This window comes from Odocoileus virginianus, chromosome 15 (genome assembly GCF_023699985.2).
Source record: "Odocoileus virginianus isolate 20LAN1187 ecotype Illinois chromosome 15, Ovbor_1.2, whole genome shotgun sequence".
Classification (NCBI taxonomy): domain Eukaryota; kingdom Metazoa; phylum Chordata; class Mammalia; order Artiodactyla; family Cervidae; genus Odocoileus; species Odocoileus virginianus.
In genome coordinates this window covers 19,473,043-19,493,685 of record NC_069688.1, presented here as the reverse complement: position 1 = coordinate 19,493,685, position 20,643 = coordinate 19,473,043, and the positions used below count along the sequence as shown (strand labels likewise).

Below are 20,643 nucleotides of genomic sequence, written 5' to 3'. Positions count from 1 at the left end.
GGCAATAATTTAAAATGTTCAGTGAGCCAGTAGAGAAAGAGGGAATCAGAAGGATGCTCCTGAGGTGGGACAGGTGCTCAGGAGAGAAGTCAGAGTTTGCAGCGCAGACATCCACTTAAGGTGATGGATACCCTGAGAACAGGTGGAGGAGAGAGGGTGGGAAGGCAGGTGCAGACAGTATCACATAACAGGTTATATCATTTCTCATCGTGTCTCCGTCTAACCCAGAACTTCTTAGAGAAGTCAACTGAACGAGAAACTCACCAAGAGTATGCACTGGCGATGATTCAGTGCAAAGTCCTGAAACAGCTGGAGAACTTGGAGCAGCAGAAGTACGACGACGAAGACATCAGTGAGGATATAAAGTTCCTCTTGGAGAAACTCGGTGAGAGTGTCCAGGACCTCAGGTGTGCCGTCCTCTTTGATTCTCACGGGCTGGCTATCCCAGGCTGTTGCCTGGCCTCCTATTTTAAGGAAGTCTCAATTTGTTACTAACTATGAACTCAGAAGATTGCGCTAAAACGTGGTGTCTTCTATTGAAAACTGAGGGATGTGGAAACACTGGCTCATCACCGTGGGGACAGTTGGTCAGAGCTGTGTGTGCTGTCTCCTCTTCTGGGGGGAGAACCAGAACCCACTATTCTCTGTTGTCTGAAATCCTAGCCACTGTTCTCCCTCAGGTTGTGGACGCCACCCTCGGAAAATCTGCCAGCTTAGAATCTTTTTTTAAGCAGCAGTCATTTCATTTATGGAGGAGGTTTGCTTATATAGGGAAAGAGTATTTTTTTCATGCTTTTTTTTTTTTAAAGTTTCTGTTGCTTTATTGTTTATATTAGAAAATTATGCAAGTGATGTACATGCAGTAAAAAGAAAAATCCCTCCCTTATTACAGTCCGGAAGGGACTCCAGGCCACTTCCCCATCTTCCTCACCTCTTCCCCCAACACTCTGATTTCTAAACACCTTCTAGCCCCCACCCCCAACACACAAATGCAGATGGGTTCCACATATTCTTCTGGTCTTGGTTCTTTTTTGTTTAATAATAGCTTGACAATCTTCCCCATTAACCAGTGCATTCTTTGTTTTTAAAGTACTGACACATTCTGGAAAGAGAGTTATTTACTAAGAAGAGTTGGGGTTTGGGAGCTGGGGTTTGAATTATTGGGCTACTTTGTCCATGTGTGGCCTTGAACAAGTTTCTTGACATTTTGAAGTTTCAGTTTTCTTTTTGGTAAAATAGTGATAAACTTTCTAACCTTGTAGAATTTTCCGTGAGGTGTCCAGCACATGCCTTCAGTGTAATGTGTGCTCTGGGAATGTATTTACCAGATAACTCAGTGCAGTCCATAGTCTTCAGGCCCAAATGCCTTTGTCGAGATGGGAGCTGTCACCTGCATCAGTGGTTTATACAGAGTTTTATGGAAGAAAGCCGAATGAGTTTTCTCTTTTTATAATTGCAAATATGAGTAAATTATTTGTAGTATAATAGGCCAGCCATGGGCTTGCAGTTTATATAAGTTCCATTTTATTATGTTTATTTCTAAAAATTATCATTAGTTCTTCTGTAATAATGATTTGAGATCCTTTTAAAAAATAATTAAGATTAGTGATAGTTTTCTAAATTATTTAATCCATGCTAGCCAATTTTTACTACTTATTAATTCTTCTGACTGAAAACCACAATCACAGAAAACTAACTCATCTGATCACATGGACCACGCAACCTTGTCTAACTCAATGAAACTATGAGCCATACTGTGTAGGGCCACCCAAGACGGACGGGTTATGATGGAGAGTTCTGACAAAATGTGGTCCACTGGAGAAGGGAATGGCAAACCACTTCAGTATTGTCTTGAGAACCTCATGAACAGTATGAAAAGACAAAAAGCTAGGACACTGAAAGATGAACTCCCCAGGTCGGTAGGTGCCCAATATGCTACTGGAGATCAGTGGAGAAATAACTCCAAAAAGAATGAAGAGATGGAGCCAAAACAAAAACAACAATCCCATGGACAGGAACTGGTGGGCTATAGTCCATAGGATCTCAAAGAGTCAGACACAACTGAAGCGACTTAGCACATAGGCATAGTGAATAATTTTTTAATTAAAATGCATTTCAGATTGTTCCATGAACAGAGGTTTTGTTTCTATTATTAATCTATAGTGGGCTAATTCAATTAGTGAATTATCTCTACACTGTTGATAATCACGGTTAAAAATATTGTCCTGAGGTATGTGTTTTTATTTTTCTAGTGCCATATCATAGTTTGACATTTAAAATATAATAGAATATACTACTTTATTTTATGTTAAAATAACACACTGTTTACGTAAATGTATCCTACCATATTGAGTGGTCTGTTAAGTACAATATTTCAGTGGTGTGGTAGAGAAATGATGCTAAATTATCAGATATTTTAGTGACATTTATTCACGTGTATATTAGGATAAGGATTTTGGAGACAAGTACTCCTTTTTACATCTCATGATGAGCATTCAAATTTGACAGGAACGTTGTATCTCAGTGCTCTAAATCAATTTCATGTGGCTTACTGAAGATGATTTAAGCTGTTTAAACTTTGTTTAGGGGTAATATATAAAGGATGCTCCGTCTCTATAGTTAAATCATTAATGAAGATGTTCTGCATTTTTTACATTTTGGAGTATCTCTCAGATTCTTATAAACTTTGAATCCTTTCAAATTTTTTATAGCTCATTTGATGAATACAGTTCAGAACTTAAGTCTGGAAGGCTGGAGTGGAGTCCTGTGCACAAATCTGAGAAATTTTGGAGAGAGAATGCTGCAAGGTTAAATGAAAAGAATTATGAGCTCTTGAAGTAAGTTTCACATTCAGTTAATTCCAGGTTACATGCTAAATAAACTCTGTTGTTCCACATACTCATGGACATATTTTTGTCCTTCTTTAAGTTTTTGGATAGTCCATGGTTTTAACATATATTTTCTTGCTTACTAATGTGGTTGAATACCTTTTCATATGCTTATTGGCCGTTTGGGTTATCTTTTTTCCCAGGAGAAATGCCTGTTCAAGTTTTTTTGTTGTTGTTGTTCATTTGTTTTCCCCATTTTGTAAGAATTCTGTAAGTATTCTAAACACGTTCTGTGTCACACGGAAGTGTTTCACTGCCCTGAAATCTCCCCGTGTGCCACCTGCAGTTTTCCCTCCCACTCTCCCCCTGATATGGTGGGACTTGTGGGCAATGGACATTATGAATCTGAAAGTGACCTGTTATGTGTGTTTAAAAGGTCTGAAGCCTGCTAACTTATGTTCAATAAATGATGTGCAATGTACTGTGTGTAATAGTGAAACTTGGAGAAAATACGGTTATATTTGTAAACGTACATTTTTGAGAAAGTATCAGCATTATACGTGTGTTCTCTTATGCTCTAGAAAAGGATTAGAAATCAGTCTCTCTTTGAATTAAATTTATTTCAGAATTTTGACCAAACTTCTAGAGGTGTCCGACGACCCCCAAGTCTTAGCTGTTGCCGCCCATGACGTTGGGGAGTATGTGCGCCATTACCCTCGAGGCAAGCGGTAAGGGAAGAACCTGGTTACCTCGTGTGCCCGGAGATGGTCAGCAAGGGTCCTAACTCATACACTCCTGTAAAGTAGTCATTTAGCTGGGAGCTGATGGAGTAAATGGAATCAAGGTGACCATAATGCTGGGAATCATGGTAAATGATAAACCTAATTAAAAATGGGTGGTATAAGAATAGAAGCACATGTGTGGAACACAACTGTGCCTTAGCCAATAGAGATCTCTCTAGAAATTTCACATTCAGGATTTTCTTTGGTCTGTATGATGTAATTTGAAAGCCGTTTCATGAGTACTGGTAATTTTTCGATTATTACTGTTACTTGTTATAACATTGAATTGTTATTGAACTGAGTAGGATGAATGAATGTGATGGAAGGAGCTCTTTTGGGGGGAAAATGATCACATTCGCTTCCTATTCTGCAGTCCCCACATTAGCACCACAAACGGGGGTTTGTTGTCTTCAGTGACAGGAAGAAATTTCCTAGATTCAGCGACTGAGCTACTATAACATAGTTGGTAAAGGACTGAACTGATGTGTTAGGTAAGGTGCTGTTTTAATCCGTAGTACCTGGCATGGGACAAGCACTCATAAAGACTGGATATAATTATACTACACGTTTCTTTTTTCTCAATACGGTACATTAAAAAAAAGAATGTTCTAAAAATAACCTACAAGAAGGTCTCCAGGTGAAGCCTCTCTGTCACCCCGACCCGTGTGCTCCCCTCTAGGTTGTCTTGCCCCACCGGCAGGCTCGCTGCACTAAGGCGTCCCAGCCACTGACTGTGTGGTGGTGTTGGCCACCAGGCACCCATGCTGCTGGGCTAGACTTGAGACACCCACTGGCTCTTGGCAGGGCCCTGTCCTGGCAGACAGTCAGGGACCGTTCTTCCTTTCATGATGCAATAACCGTTTACACTTCGCTTTTGTGTCTGTAGTAACTGGATTTTTTGGGGTGTTGCGGGGGGGCAGTGACAGCGGTGTGATTATCAGTCCTCTTGGTGCTTTTGTCAAGAGGAATCTCTCATCTCTTTCACTGCCCAGCAGGTCATGATGGCATACTCCATCATTGCAGGAAAGGGCAGATATCTTAACAAACCGTGTCTTTCTCAGGAAATTAACATGGCTTCATGAGATGTTTTTTTAACCTTGTGTTCCCTGCTGCCTGCTTCTGAGCCTGTATCTGGCTCACAGAATGGCAGCCGCTGGGCTTAATATTGATCTGATATTATTTCAGCCATTAGGTGGTATGCAATATACTAATTTTTAAGCAAGCCACAAATGCTGGTAATAAAGAACTTGATTCTCAACTGCCTGGAACACTGTAATATAGATTACCCTAGCAGTCCAGATTGATCATATTTGCCCAGACTAGGAAATGAGGATAACAATTGGATTTATCATTAGAAATTCAAGAGAAAATGTATGAATACTTCAAATCTGTGATTTGGAAGAAATGGTATTTTAAAAAGATGTGTGTTGTTTACTTACCAGTATGGTAACTTCTCTTTGTGAAACTCCTGGGCGGTTGGGGGTTGGGGCTCTCTCTGTGCGACTAGCAGCAGGCATTGGAAAGTCACTGCCGCTTCTGTCCCGCAGGGTCATCGAACAGCTGGGTGGGAAGCAGCTGGTGATGAACCACATGCACCACGAGGACCAGCAGGTGCGCTACAATGCCCTCCTGGCTGTACAGAAGCTCATGGTGCACAACTGGTAGGTGCCCCCAACCCCCGCGTCTCCATCCATGTGTTCTTACGGAAACGCTTTCATGAGCGCTGGGTTTTAAAAGCAGTGATTTAGATTTTAGCCATTCAGAGCAGTGATGTGATAGTTTGGAAAACAACTGCATTAATGTTCTCAGAAAATGCATATGCAAAGTACTTTGTTGTTCAGTCGATGTCTTGAGTTGAGTTGTCCACCGTCTCATCCTCTGTCAGGTTCAGTAGGGTTGCTGAAGTATAATTCTTGTCTTGTTAATAAAAATTTCATTTGAATAGTTATTTCCCTTGAAAAGTTTATTGTTTAATTTAGCATTTTCATTTTTTAACTGTGCATTTATGATGTGAAAAAAAAGCTGAGTATGGCATAGGATGGCTAAGAGTGTTCCCTTTGGCAGTGGAGAAAATTTTTTGGTCGAGAATTTTATTGTTCAAATGATCATGCATTCAAGATGAAACATTTAAAATTTGAAAACTTGGCCTTGAATTTAGGAATTTGATTTAGTCTCACAGTAAATTTTTTGATGTATAATTACAATAGGAAAAGTAAAATTTTTTATGGCCAATAACTGGTCTATTTGCTCTTTATCATTGACTAGCCAGTTAGAGAATATCCTTTCTCCCCCTTTTCTCTAGTTATGTGCCAAAATATTTTAGCTTTAGTGTTTTAATTATGATAAATCCTCTTTAGTGGAGAAGCTTAGCTTCAGCATTTTCCTGTACTTTCTTTATTAAAAGAATTTTCATATGAAGATTAGAATCCAGTTAGAATTCTAACTGTGGATTAGAATCCACAGTTGATTAAACTGTAGCGTTTGTGGTGACAGACACATTCCTATGGCATTTTGTGCCCGAGGATGTAAACTGCTCCAGTAATAGCAAGTTATTCAACATCAGATTGGTGTGAGACCAAATAGAATGCCATTTGGAAGGAAAACCTTTGGCAGCATTACTTCCAAATGTAAAAGGATTTTGAATCAGTATCTTTATGCAGGTAACCAAGCTGGCAAAGCCTACTGCTCTACTTTCCTAAACTAGAGGCTTTTTAACTAAACCATGGTCCTGGTGTTTAGAAGATGTTTCACACCAAATAAAACCTGAAAACATAATTGATTTGGTTTGCTCTGAGCATTTAGTTTGTCTTGGTTTAATTAAAACAAGTTTTTAGAAATGGTGTATTTTAGTACAACACAGTGACAGAAATCAATTGAAAATAATTAAAATACAGATATGGGTAAAAGTAGAATATGAGTCTGTCTGAGTGGCGGCAGCAGCAGCGTTTCCTGACAGTATCGAGCATATTTTCTCTGTTACTGCTTTGCTCTGAGGCCGTTAACAGATTTCCAGCACTCTCCTGGTTTACTTTTTGACTTTTCTACCATAAATGATTTTTATGTTTTTGGTGTTTCATTATTCCCAAGATTTCTGTTGATTAGACTGTTATAATTGTGGATATAGTGAAGTTAGCATTTCTTTTTTACTTTGGAGAATGGCTTTTTGGTTTTAAGTCTAAAATTATATTTTGAGTATAAACTGGAAACTTAGGAAATCATGAACCTGGATTGTCTCTGGGTCTCAATTTGGATTCTGCTCTGAGGGTTCAGTTCACTTTTCTTGGTGATGCAGAGATGGATTTACCCCTGGTTTATGGAACATGGAGTGTAGAGTTTTACATTATCATGTGAAAATATTGCTCACTTCTTTGTCAGGAGTTTATGACTGATTTCTGGATTATTTCTGTGACTTGCAGGATATAGAGTAGCCAGCGTTTCCCCCTCCACTGGACACCTGTGTGTATGAATAATGGGTTACATGTAGCCCCAGCTGATGTGGCTGGGGTGTGGGGGGCAGAATGGAAGGAGGGGGCAGTAGGCACGCACTGGGGTCCCTGCAGCTCAGGGAGCCTCGAACGGGCCAGTCCCACCCATGGCCCTGCTGAGTGGATGTCCAGGCTCTGGCCTTCCCGTCCCCACATGCAGTTTCTGGTATGTATGTCCCTCATTCTTTTGAACAAGACTGGATTTTTATATTCATGAATTTGGCAAAATAGATACTAAACAATGACAACTTAGTCTAGAGAACTTTTGTATAGACTCTCAGCTCTGCATTATAATTTAACATCATAAAATGTCATTGTTTCTCTCCTACAGAATGATTTTAAATGTAATCAGCCTCTAATTCAGAAGCAGCCATATGTGCATATGGCAGCTCAGGACTTCAGGAAAGAAACACTGAATTTTGTAGGTAGAGGATCTTGTGTAGAACTTTCTCTTTGTTTCTAGATTCTTTTCCAGCCTATTTTCAAGCAGAATAATAAGAGTGTTAGACTCTCTAGTTCTTTTATGTGTAGGTAAATAATATAACTGAGAGACCTCACAAAGCCAAGGGTGTGGGTGATGCTGCTTTTATTCTTCAATCTTTACATCTGACTGGGGTATTTTAGTTATTCTGTAAGTACATAGCCATAAATGCAGTGATTAAGAGTTACATATGAACAGAATTGAAGGGAAAAACCCCTTAGTAAGTTTTAATTTTTAGCCTTAATAATCATGTTACTATAACATTCCATATAATTTTAAATAAACATATGACATTTCCGAGTTTAACATTTTCCAAAATTAATGTAGAAAATTGTGGGCTGCCTGGAGTTTTCCACATTATTCTTATGACATTTTTAGTGGAGGAATTCTCAGGTAAGACTGTTGTTACATTCTAAATATAATTCAAGTAAAAGGAGTCTACAATAAGCTCTGAATGTGGACTTTGCTCCCGTTCTGTCTTCTTAAGAGTGCTTGTAACAGCATATGACATGCTGCATAACTAAATTTGTTTGTGCTGTGGTCATTTAGAGGCGTGTTCTGTGTTGTACTGATTGCTTTTGGTTATAAATACTTGATCCGAAATTGGTATTTAAAGTGAAAAGGAGGGACTTCTGGTTCTGGTTATACAGGTATGGAGCTTGAAGTCTCCACTCCATCTGAACAAGTAAACAGCTGAACAGACTGAAAAATCAAGCAACCCATGTCGAACCCACAGGAGAAGGCAGGATACACTTTTCAACCGAGACTGAAGAGGCACGTGAATGCAGAGTTGCTGCTCAGAGGAGCAGGACTCAGACGAGGGGACAGTGAGGGACCAGCGCCTGGAGGAGGCTGGACTATGGCTGGTGAATCGCAGGAGGTGCAGTATACACTAGTCTAGGGGGGCTGGGGGGGTGGGCCAATACAGTGAGAATTCTCTCCAGAAGCCAGACCAGTGTACCACAGTAAATATCTAGAAAGAACTCCCATGGCCTTTTGTCAGAAAGGGGAGAGGAACCATTCTGAAACAGCCCAGAGCTCTTGTTCTTAACCAGGCCTGTACTCAGTGGAGAGTCATTAACCCAGCCTGCCGGGTGTCATCAGAGTCTGACTGACCTGGGGAAGGGAAATGACCAGCTCCAGCGGCTCTGATCATCCTATCCCACCCAGAAGGGTAGAAAAACCCCAAGGGATACTCATGAAGGTCACAACTCAGGGTCCAGGTTCAGTGACAACTGAGACCAGATCATAGGACTCCAAAAAGCTTCCTTTCACCTTGCCTCACCACCATGTTACTTAAGATTTATTTATAACAGTTTCTTTTACCCAGCACACCAAATCCAACTATCAAGAAAATACTACAAAGCATACCAAAAAGAAAAAAAAGACAAAGTAAGCATCAGAACAAGCCATGGCAAGAATGTTGGGAGATCAGACTAGAAACTTTAAACAACCATGATCAACATACTTAGGACTCTAATGGATGAAGTAGACAGCATGCAAGAACAGATGAACAAGTTAAACAGAGAGAAATCCTAAGAAAGGACCAAAAAGAAATGTTAGAAGTAAAAAATCCTGTAGCAGAAGTGAAAAATGCCTTTGATGGACTTATTAGTAGACTGGATATGGCTGTCTACAGAAAACACCAGGCCTACTTGGGTTCACCGTTGAATTCTACCAAACATTTAAGGAAGAAATGTTAGATCAATTCTTTGCAATCTTTTTAAGAGGTTAGAAGCAGACAGAATACTTCCCAACTCACTTTGTGAGGCCAGCATCACCTAATACCAAAACCAGACAAAGACATTATGAGAAAACCATAGGCCAGAATCTCGTATGAGCATAGATACAAAAATCCTCAACGAAATAGTAACACACTAAATCCAACAACATATAAAAAGAATCATACACCAAAACCAAGTGAAATTTACTCCAGATATGCAAGGCTGGTTAGGCATTTGAGAATCATTTAATATAATCCATCACATCAACAAAAAGAAGAAGAAAAATCACATGATTTTAACCATCAGTTCAGTTCAGTAGCTCAGTTGTGTCTAACTCTTTGCGATCCCATGGACTGCAGCATGCCAGGCTTCCCTGTCTTATCACCAACTCCCGGAGTTTGCACCAACTCCTGGATTATAACTATAGATGCAGAAAAAGCATCTGACAAAATAAAACACCTGTTCCAGTAAACTAGGAATAGAGTTCTTTCTCAATATGATAAAGAATATCTATTTTTAAAAAACCCTTTAGCTAACATCATACTTAATGCTGAATAACTGGAATCTTTCCCACAAAGATCAGGTACAAAACATAGGGGTTTCCTTTCACAACTTCTTTGTACTGGAAGTTCTAGCCAAAGCATTAAGACAAGAAAAAATAAATGGTATCCAGATTGAAAAGGAAGACTTGAAACAGTGTTTGCTCCTGGATGACATGATCATCCATGTAGAAAATCCTAGAGGCTTGACAAAAAAGTCTTCTTGGAACTAATAAGCAATTATAGCAAAGCTACAGGAAATAAGGTTAATATACAAAACTCAATCACTTTCCTATGTACCAGCAAGGGACAGGCAGAATTTGACTTGAAGACTATAAGACTACAGTAATCAAGATAATATGGTATCGGTAAAAGAGTAGACAAACAGATCAGTGGAACAGAATAGAAAGCCCAGAAATAGGGCCCCTTAAATATAATCAGCTGATCTCTGCCAGAGGAGTGAAGGCAATGCAGTGAAATAAAAGTAGTCTTTTCAACAGATTGCAATGGAACAATTGCACATCCACATGCCAAAAAAAAAAAAAAAAAAAGACCTGGACACAGACCTTACAACCTTTACAAAAGCTAACTCAAAATGGATCATGGACTGAATATAAAAACTCCTAGAAGGTAATGTAGACAATCCAGGTGACCTTGGACATGGTGATGCCTTTTTAGATACACCACCAAAGGCCTGATTCATGAAAGAAATAATTGAGAAGTTGGACTTTGTTAAAATTTAAAAGTTCTGCTCTGTGAAAGACAATGTCAAGAGAATAAAACAAACCACAGACTGGGAGAAAATGTTTGCAAAAGGCATATTTGATAAAGGACTGTTATCTGAAATACACAAAGAACTTTTATTTTTATTCGTTTGTCCATGCCATGAGGCCTGTGGGATCTTAGTTCCTTAACCAGGGATTGAATTTGGGCACTTGGCAGTGAAAGCACAAAGTCCTAAACACTGAACCACTGGGAATTCCCTGCAAAGAACTTCGGAAACTCAACAATAAGAAAACAACTTGAGTAAAAAATGAGCCAAAGACTTCAGCAGACACCTCACCAAAGAAGATATACTGATGGTAAGATTAAGAAAAGATGCTCCACATCTTACGTCATCCGGGGAATGCAGATTAAAACAAAAGCTAAATAACACCACACACCAATTAGATTGGCTGAAATCTGGAACAGTGACAGCACCAAATGCTGGTGAGGGTGTGGAGCTGCAGGAATCATTCATTGCTGGTGGGGATGCTACATGGTGCAGCTGCTTTGGAAGAAAGTTGGTATTTTCTTACAAAACTGAACATATTCTTACCCTGTGATCCAGCAGTTGTGTGCCTTGATATTAACCCACAGGGTTTGAAAACTCACATCCTCACAAAAACCCAGCACATGGATGTTTGTAGCAGACATTTTGGTAGCATGGAAGCTACCAAGATGTCTTTCCTTGAGTGAATGGATGAACAGACTGTCATGTGTCCAGACAGTGGACCGTTATTGAGTGTTAAAAAGGAATGAGCTATTAAGTCATGGAAAGGCACCGAGAAATTTCTAAAGGCATGTGATTTAAGTGAAAGAGGGCTTCCCAGGTGGCTCAGTGGTAAAGAATCCGCCTGCAGTGCAGGAAACCCAGGTTCAATCCCTGTGTTGGGGAGATCATCTCCCCTGGAGAAAGAAATGGCAACCCACTCCAGTATTCTTGGAGTGGGAGAATCCTGTGGATAGAGGAGCCTGGCAGGCTACAGTCCCTGGGGCTGCAAGAGTCGGACATGATTTAGCAACTAAACAACTGAAAGAAGCCAATCTAAAAAGGCTACATACTCTATAATTCCAATATACAGCATCTAGAGAAAGCAGAACTATGGAGACAGTGAAAAGATCAATTGTGAGAATCAGGGAAAGGATGAACAGGCAGAACACAGAGGAATTTTAGGACACTGAAAATACCGTGTGAAATTATCATGATGGATGTGTGTCATTGTACATTTGTCCAAGCATTTGTTACCAAGCGTGAACCAACACTGACACATCTTAATCACTCAGAGTCCTAGCGCACCTGGGGGCTGTACAAATGTGATGGTGTACAAGTGTGAGCTAGGTGAGCTAAGACTCTGGGTGATTAAGATGTGTCAGTGTTGGTTCATGCTTGGTAACAAATATACCCTCTGATGTGGGACGTTCATGGTGGGGGAGGCTCCATGTGTGTGGGGACTAGGTATATCTGGGAAATCTCTGTGTTTTCCTCTCAATTTTTTTGTTAACCTAAAACTGCTCTAAAAAGAAAATCTCTAAAAAAAGGAAAAGGGGCATTTGCTGCCAAACCTAATGCTTTGAGTGGCCCAATACATGGCACATCATAAGCGTGTGTGAGAAAAATGATAAAGTGCTTAAGACTGCTGCTTTGTGGATAACAGAGGGTAGAGGTGATGGATAAGGAGGGACTGGACTGGTCTGAACATAAACTGGAGCTGAAGAAACTCTGGATTTGGCTAATGATATTTAGATTTTATAGCTAGTTTATTAAGTTTTGATTGCTTAAATTCCTGTGGGAAAGATATCTTTGTTATTGTGAATTTTGCCCAAGTTGCTTTCTTAATAGACTGTAATACAACTGCCTTTAAAACTTACGTTTTTGTTTCTTAGGACCAGAATTCATGTAAATAGATTCTACTTTTAGAATCACTGATTGTTTTGTTTTTTTTTAATTCTGTGGATCACCTCTTCAGGGATACTGCTAATTTGTTTAGTCTTTGAATTTAAATGCTATTAGAAAATGAAATAGCTAGTGGTGATAAAAATATATTTGAGAAAATAGGTTGAGGACTCACGCTGTGATGTTCTTAAACTGATGATTCTCACATCTACACAATAACATGTCTTCAGCCACCAGGAGCTGGAATAATGTTCCATGAAGCAGTGCTATTTAGGGATGAAGACTTTGAGGTTTAAAGTCAGACAGACTTGGGTTTATATACCCTACATTCTGCTAAGCAGCCTCACTTTACAACATGTCATTTAATGTGCTAAACTCCAGCTCCTCATCTGAAAAACACTCCGCTGTAGCTTCTGTGGACGTTACTGGAAGAGTAGAGATGAGGATGCATGTCCGGCAGGCAGTGCTGGGCTCTGGAAGAGGCAGATGTTGGAGATGGCACAGGTGACCTTGGTCGCGGCTTTCCCCAGGCTGGGGCTTTAAAGTGCTGTGAAAACAGCTTCTCTGGACTTCCCTGGTGGCTCAGATGGTTAAGAGTCTGCCTGCAGTGAAGGAGACCCAGGTTTAATCCCTGGGTTGGGAAGATCCCCTGGAGAAGGAAATGGTAACCCACTCCAGTATTTCTTGCCTGGAAAGTCCCATGGACAGAGCAAGCTGGCGGGCTACAGTCCATGGAGTCACAAAGAGTCAGACACGACTGAGTGTCTAACACACACACACACTTAAGTTTGCAGTTTAAATGTGTTCCTGTCAATTAGATACAGATGAGGGAGAGCACTAAGATTTTTCACATGGTTCATAAAACATAATTTGCTTTGTGTATAATACTCAAAAGCATCATAAAAGCTCGACGAATAACTCCAGCTGAGTAAACTGTAGTGAATTTGCATGAAAGAAAACAGAACTATACATAACATATTAGAAATTTGTTTTTTCTCTTTACTAAGTAGAAGTCTGTACTGGAAACAGATATAAAGTCTATATTTTCAAAAATGAATTGTTTTTATACATTCAGAAAAGAATATTTCCTTTATGATTTTTACTTAATTGTTTTCCAAAATGGAATTGGTAAAGATTAAGAGAAATATAATTATGACTTCGTTGTAGTTTTAGTCATTATTATGATAAACTCATGGTAAGATGTGGGATGGAGAATTCTAGGTTCATTATTATTTTAGTTATGAAAATGTACATACTAAAATGAAGACTAGAGAAAATAGTTCAAAAATGATAGTAAAAGTACATTTTCTACTGACCACCTTGGCAGCCAAGGCAAAAAGGAAAATAAGTGAGACCATAGTTTTCACAGATTAATATGTTTGTCAGGAGACAGTTTGTTCACTCTTTTCCTGGCACTAAATTACATAGCTGAAGTTACCATGCTTTTAAATCATATAGTCATAGGTATACCTATGGCTGATTCATGCTGATGTTTGGCAGAAACCAATACAATACTGTAAAGCAGTTACCCTTAAATTAAAAATAAATAAGTTAAAAAATTATATAGTCAGTGTCTTCAACTACAGTTTTAAAGAATGAATAAAAATGTTTGAATATTTAAACAACCCTAAGTACCTGATGCTGGGAGGGATTGGGGGCAGGAGGAGAAGTGGACTACAGAGGATGAGATGGCTGGATGGCATCACCGACTCGATGGACATGAGTTTGAGTAAATTCCAGGAGTTGGTGATGGACAGGGAGGCCTGGCGTGCTGTGATTCATGGGGTCGCTAAGAGTTGGACACGACTGAGTGACTGAACTGAACTGAAGTACAGTGAGGGTTTGGCCCTCAATCGTAATACAGTGCAGGCCTCGTGTTGTTCTTGGAGTTCGTGTAAGTGTAGGCCAGGTCAGCACTTCCCGGTGCCCTGGGGCTGGTGTCACCCTCAGACCCTCTTTCAGGTTTCAGCTCTCTCAGGGGGTGCTCACAGCAACTGGGAAGCTGTTTGTCAGGATCATGGATGCTGAGATGTAGATCTTTTATACCCCTGACAAGAGAATGAAATCGGTGTTTCTTAACCACATATGAGCTCTCTCTCAGCATTCAACATGATGTCTTGTGTGGGCTGTTTCTTACCTGGATATTTTAAAAGGGAAATATGTCTTCACACTCCCCATTTTTTCAGTTTTCAGAAGTGCTGACATCTCAAGAGATGTTAAGATTTTGGAAAAAGAAAAAAATTGTCCTCTGCCTTTCTAGGTTCTTCTAGCTGGTCTAAGAATTTGACATGAGCCAGATAAACAGGAGAAAGTCAGAGTTAATCACATATGCACAGGGGCCTGTCCTAGGAGGCTTCCATGGCATCTGAGAGGAGGAGGAGAAGGGGTGGACATTGAGGACTTCAGCAGGCAGGAGGCAGTTCACACGGAGACAGGCAAGCAGGTGTTTGGAGAACAGATGTTTGCGGGGACTTGCTGGGATGGTGGGACGCAGAGAGGACTCTTGTTTTCCAGGCCCCACCCAGCTCCCCACACCCGGCCCGTGCTTTTTGTAGATCTCCCAGGATAGTGCTCTTCTGGGCCAGGCCCTTCCTCTGAGGTCTGTAGGCAGGTGAGGGGCAGGTGAAAAGACTTCATGAACTGTCTGTTTCTTAAAAATGATCATCATGAAATAATCATCGTGTTGAAGAGACATTCTGTGGGGTGGCAGATTTTGTTTCCTTACAGAGTTATGGATGACATTAGAGAAGGAAGTATTACACATCTCAAATTTTGCTTTTTGGGCTGTAGAAATAACGGTTTAATGTCCAGCTCCTGTGGATTGCTGGTACATATCAGATGCCCTTTGAGTGAACTGTGAGTTGAATTGGTGTATTAATCTTCGTGTGTAAAGAGACTGACTCGGTACTCAGAAAACTCACTTAGATAGCTCTATGAAGTCCTGTTAGAGATGCGTTTTCACCCTTGAAGTGAAGTCTATAGTCGCTTTTCCTCTTGCTTGACAGTGAAGTGAAGTGAAGTCACTCAATCGTGTCTGACTATTTGCGACCCCATGGATGGTAGCATACCAGGCTCCACGGTCCATGGGATTTTCCAGCAAGAATACTGGAATGGGCTGTCATTTCCTTCTCCAGGGTATCTTCCCAACTCAGGGATCGAACCCAGGTCTCCTGCATTGCAGACAGACACTTTACTGTCTGAGCCAATAATGTAGCCTTAACCCAAAGGCATGGTAGCTCAGCTGGTAAAGAATATGCCGGCAATGCAGGAGACCCAGGTTTGATTCCTGGGTCAGGAATATCCACTGGAGAAGGTATAGGCTACCCACTCCAGTATTCTTGGGCTTCCCTTGTGGCTGAGCTGGTAAAGAATCTGCCCGTGATGCGGGAGACCTGGGTTCAATCCCTGGGTCGGGAAAATCCCCTAGAGAAGGAGATGGCGACCCAGTATTCTTTCCTAGAGAGTCCCATGGACAGAGGAGCCTGGCTTGCAATGGGGTCGCAAGAGTCCAAGAGTCAGATACAATTAGCGACTAAACCACCACCACCACCACTCACTCCAGTATTCTGGCCAGGAAAATTCCAGCTACTGTGTAGTCCATGGGGTCTCACAGAGTTGGACATGACTGAGCGACATTTCCTTACTCATTATTATTGTTGTTGTTGTTATTACTATCATCATCTACTGTAAAGGTGGAACAGTGTCTGCTCTCTGCACCCTCTTTTATTGGAGGCCGGGCAGCTTCTCAGTAGAGAGAGGAATGGACCTGTGCCTGGCAATTCACCTGCCCGCTCTGCCCTGAGCAGGTGGCCACAGCTTTCCCTCCCCTGTGGGTGGAGATGAGACACCCGCTCCCAGGTGCTGCGGAGGGGAGAGGAGGACATGTGGGCACGCCCGTGCCCAGGTCTCCATGGTGGCCTGTAACACTGTGGGTGAGGCGACCTCTGTGTGTTCCCAGCTGCAGGCCCCTGATATCAGGACTGCCATGTGCCCGGCGGCACACAGGACTCACAGGCAGCTCAGGTGATGCTCAGGAGTGTTAGAATTGACCACACTGGGTGTCAGGACAGCAGATCACCACGCTTTCCAGGCCGAGCCCAGGGAGTCGATTTTTCTCCAGAGCTTTGTCAGCTGGGTCCCCGACGTGTAGGGCAGGGTTTTGTGCCTCCATTCAGTATTAGACGGTGTTTGTTCCAGGACTCAGCGTGGCTTCAGATGCCCGGGCACTCAAGCCCTTCACAGATGATCCTCTGTGTCCGTGGATCGTCTGGGAGGAGTGTTCTGCTGCTGCTGGTTGAATCTGCAGACAAGGATGCTGCAGGGGTGGAGGGCAGACTGTGTATCTGAGGTCTGGACTTTCTACAGTAAGCATTGTATTCCCCAGCCCCCTTCTACCTAAACCTCGCAGACCTATGCAGCCACAAACGCTCCCTGGTTGGAATCTTCCTCAGGGCGCTAGCATTGACTGTGACTATAAACTCTTTTATTTTCTAATAAAATTTGTAGGCTTCTGTTTTGACCTTTACATAAATTAAAACTTAGCTGTTGGTTGAAGAAAAGATCCCTATTGTTTATGTTAGGGTGGTTATTCTCACTAATACAATAATAGATGATGTGCTTCATATGATACCTAGAGTGAGTCAGTGCTAAGAACTTTCCTACTGGGATAAAAAGATAAGCCCACAAGTCATTGTCACGCCATAGGAAGTTCAGTCAGGCTCGTGTGTTTAAACCACAGCCTCCTCCGAGCCCCGTGGAGTTCTGTCCCCTCACTTGTGCTAGTTCCCAGAGCTCATGCTCTTCCTGTCTGGGTTCTGTGTTGTTTGACAGGTGTCTTCAAGCCGGGATGGCTTTGGGCTGAGACTGTGATGGGAGAGGGTGGACAGTGCAGGGGCCAAGGCTCACCCCATCCCGGGGTTCTGTGCCTGTGCAGGACTGCAGGTCACTTTGGCCTGTGGATCCTGGGGGCCCCCAAAGGCCACTTGACGGACGTGCTAAGACCAGGAGAGGTGGAGCGGTGGCTGACGGCTGGAAACGCTGACCCCCATGCCCACTGAGCCGCCTTCACACCCATCCCTCAGCCAGCCCCCCAGTGAACCCCGAGAGCCCGCTCTCCACCAAGTGGTCAGCTGGAGTGTGAACCTGATCTCTAGTCCAGAACTCAAGATTTTCCCCTCTTTAAAGGAGGAATCTTGTAAATGTTCTTAAAAAACCTTTTTCTTGTCCTTACTGGGTACTTCAGAAACAATAGTTTAGGCAAGTCCTTTGTCAGAAGATAGGGAAAGGTTTTCTGTCCTGGAATCACAGTGGTACCCATCTGCAGTTCAGAGCTGAGTATACACAGACAGTGGGTTTCCCAGGTGGTGCTAGTGGTAAAGATCTTGCCTGCCAGTGCAGGAGATGTAAGAGACGCAGGTTCGATCCCTGCAGGGGTTGGGAAGATCCCCTGGTGGAGAGCATGGCAACCCACTCCAGTATTCTTGCCTGGAGAATCCCATGGACAGAGGAGCCTGGTGGGCTACAGTCCATGAGGTTGCAAAGTCGGATTCAACTGAGCAACTTCACACAGCACGTACACAGACTGGGTGCTTGTCCAGTTGATTTTCTGAAGGAGAGAACGTCACCTGAAACATTTGGAGACCACCTCTCTAAGCCACAGTTTGCTCCCTCTGTAAAACGAGATCTCTTTTCAGCTCTTGTGATTGTCCTGTGGGTTCAGCAGGACCATCTTGGCAAAGGTTTCAGACTCCACCAGTGTAGATGGAGTGAGTGCTAAGTAACAAGCAGCTCCGATTAACTGTCGGATCCTGGAGGTTACTTCCAGTGGTTGTTTTCACATGCGCTTGTGTCAATCTCTAGGGTTAGACAACTTGTATTTTCTAATGTCAGGAAGCTTCTCATGTGTTGGGCCATTGACTTGGACTTGTACGTAGGTTGATTTTGAACTTGTTAGGTTGCAAAAGAGAGCAGCAGACAAGACTTTACAGGAGGGCAGACGGTGCCTGTGGTCAGATGCGAATTACTCATTTATGTGTGTTGCACCTTGTCTGTACATGGTAAATGGAGTGTTTAAAATTCATGCAGTACTGGTACTTTTGAATTTAGGCAAGATCAGTTTTCTGGGGCTCAGTTTTTAGATGTTAAAGTGAGCAGAGACGACAGTGTATATTATGCTTCAGTTTTGAAAAGGACTCTTTACTGATTCAGTTCTAACCTCCCTTGCTGTCCTTCTTGTGTTTCAGGGAATATCTTGGTAAACAACTCCAGTCTGAACAGCCGCAGACTGCAGCCGCCCGGAGCTGAACGGGCTCTCAGGGCTTCCCTTGGATCTCCAGCGGTCCCCTCACCTGGGGTAGAAGACCTGGAGTGGGGTCTCAGTAACTGTGGTCAAGAACAAACCATTCCTCATTTTATGTGTCATTTTCTTCCATTGTGTAGCTTTTCCCAGTGCTGATTTCCCATTAAGTTGTCTTAAAGTAGGTGCTTTCTGTATCTAAGGAAAATATTGCTGTTACATATACTGCTCGTAATCTGTGTATTTATTGTTCTCTGGAATGAATATAGGATTATTAAAGCATTCTCACTCCAAATGCATCTTTTCTCTTTCCTTGTTCCTGACTTGAGCTGTAACAAAAATACCTTTTGTCCCACCCAAATTGGGAGAACTGTATTTGCAGAGTGGTGAATGGTAAATAAATGTTTTGAATTCATATGTATTTTTGTCTTCCATCCATCCGCCTGCCCATCCACACATGCACATTGCAGCAGTCTTCTGCTAGTATTGAGAAAACCTTAAAATGTTAAATGATCTCTTAACATGATGCTGTCATCTAAGAGACTTTCTTATGAAGCGCAGTGAGGAATTTTAGCTTTAGGTTATTTTCACTGATTTCTTATTTACTGTTGGATTTTAGTACTTCAAGTCTATTTTCTTTTAATACTTTTTGGCTTAAATATTGCCAATAGGTATTTTATTTCTACCTCCCACCTTTTATTCTGGAACTCCCAGCCTTCATGGGGACATCTATGGCCTGTAGGTTTACCTCCCCCAGATCTGAGCCTTTTGTTTTTAACCTTAACGCCTGGTCTGAGTCTCATTTTTCTTTCATTTTCACTTTTCATTCTGAGCAGTTCTCTGATTGTCGAGTAAAGGTGGTAAGGCTAATGGTTTACATGGTAAGTTTTCTTCTATAGAAAGACACTCCTAGCACCATCTCCTGTTTAAGGATAAAAGATTGAAAAGGTTGACTTGACCACCTTCGTCCAGTTCCCACTTCTCCCACCCCATGCCTCTGACAACCACAAATCTGATCGCTTTTTGAACTGTTTTCATTTCCTTTGGATAAATACCCAGAAGTGAAATTGCTGGATTGTATGGTAGCTCTATTTTTAATTTTTTGAGGAACCTCCATACTGTTTTTCCACAGTAGTTGTACTGACTCACATTCCCACCAACAGTGCACAAGGGATCCCTTTTTGCCACATCCTTGCCAACACTTGTTACCTCCTCTTGCTGATAATAGCTTCTCACAGCTGTGAGGTGATGTTTCATTGTGGCTTTGATTTGCAGTTATCTGGTGATTACTTTTCAGCATCTCTTCATGTGCCTGTTTGCCATCTGTATGTCTTTGGAAAAATACCTCTTCAAGTCCTCTGCTCATTTAAAAATTATTTTTAACTACTTTTATTGTTTTAAAAGTCTTTTTTGTGGTGGGAAACTTCTTTTTTGGGTCTTCTTGACCTTCATATTTTAGAAGATATGTGAAAAGGGCCTTCCCATTGGCAGGTAAAACTTATTCCCACACATTGTACCTGGACAGTCACAAGTACCAGATTTATAGAATATGTGACAGGCAACCTGTTTTATTACAAAAGACCTAGTTAGAATGTTTCTGGCAGTTTCCAGTGATTTTCAACATTTGGGCCAAGGTCTGCCTTTGGAATAACACAGAACAAGTCTTATCCTTAAGATTCTACTTTTTAAAAACACATTTATTCTAGAATAGTGCTTCTTTATTTTTGTCATGTAAACATGTTTCTATTTGAATGCTGGACACCTCAGACAACATTTTGACAGAGCAAGTTGAAACAAACGTGTGTCATGTGATGTGTCAATGTGAGACGGAGCCCTTCCTTCCTGCGTGGCCC

At 41.6% G+C, this 20,643-nt stretch overlaps 1 protein-coding gene and 1 long non-coding RNA gene across 4 annotated transcripts in view; both read left to right on the top strand.

Moving 5' to 3' along the window:
• Positions 1–19,205, top strand: part of ATP6V1H (ATPase H+ transporting V1 subunit H) — a 44,827-nt gene extending 25,622 nt beyond the window's left edge. For all 3 annotated transcript variants that reach the window (XM_020906703.2, XM_020906699.2, XM_020906702.2), the window contains 5 exons: positions 229–407; positions 2,712–2,837; positions 3,455–3,556; positions 5,158–5,271; positions 18,738–19,205. In XM_020906703.2, the coding sequence (XP_020762362.1) occupies positions 229–407; positions 2,712–2,837; positions 3,455–3,556; positions 5,158–5,271; positions 18,738–18,798 (582 nt within the window). In that variant the 3' untranslated portion in view covers positions 18,799–19,205. The remainder of the gene's footprint in view (positions 1–228; positions 408–2,711; positions 2,838–3,454; positions 3,557–5,157; positions 5,272–18,737) is intronic.
• On the top strand, positions 5,280–12,127 carry LOC139038454 (uncharacterized). Its single transcript, XR_011491451.1, has 2 exons — positions 5,280–7,516; positions 8,227–12,127. It is a non-coding gene; the product is annotated as an uncharacterized lncRNA (long non-coding RNA).
• Positions 19,206–20,643: the final 1,438 nt, after the last annotated feature.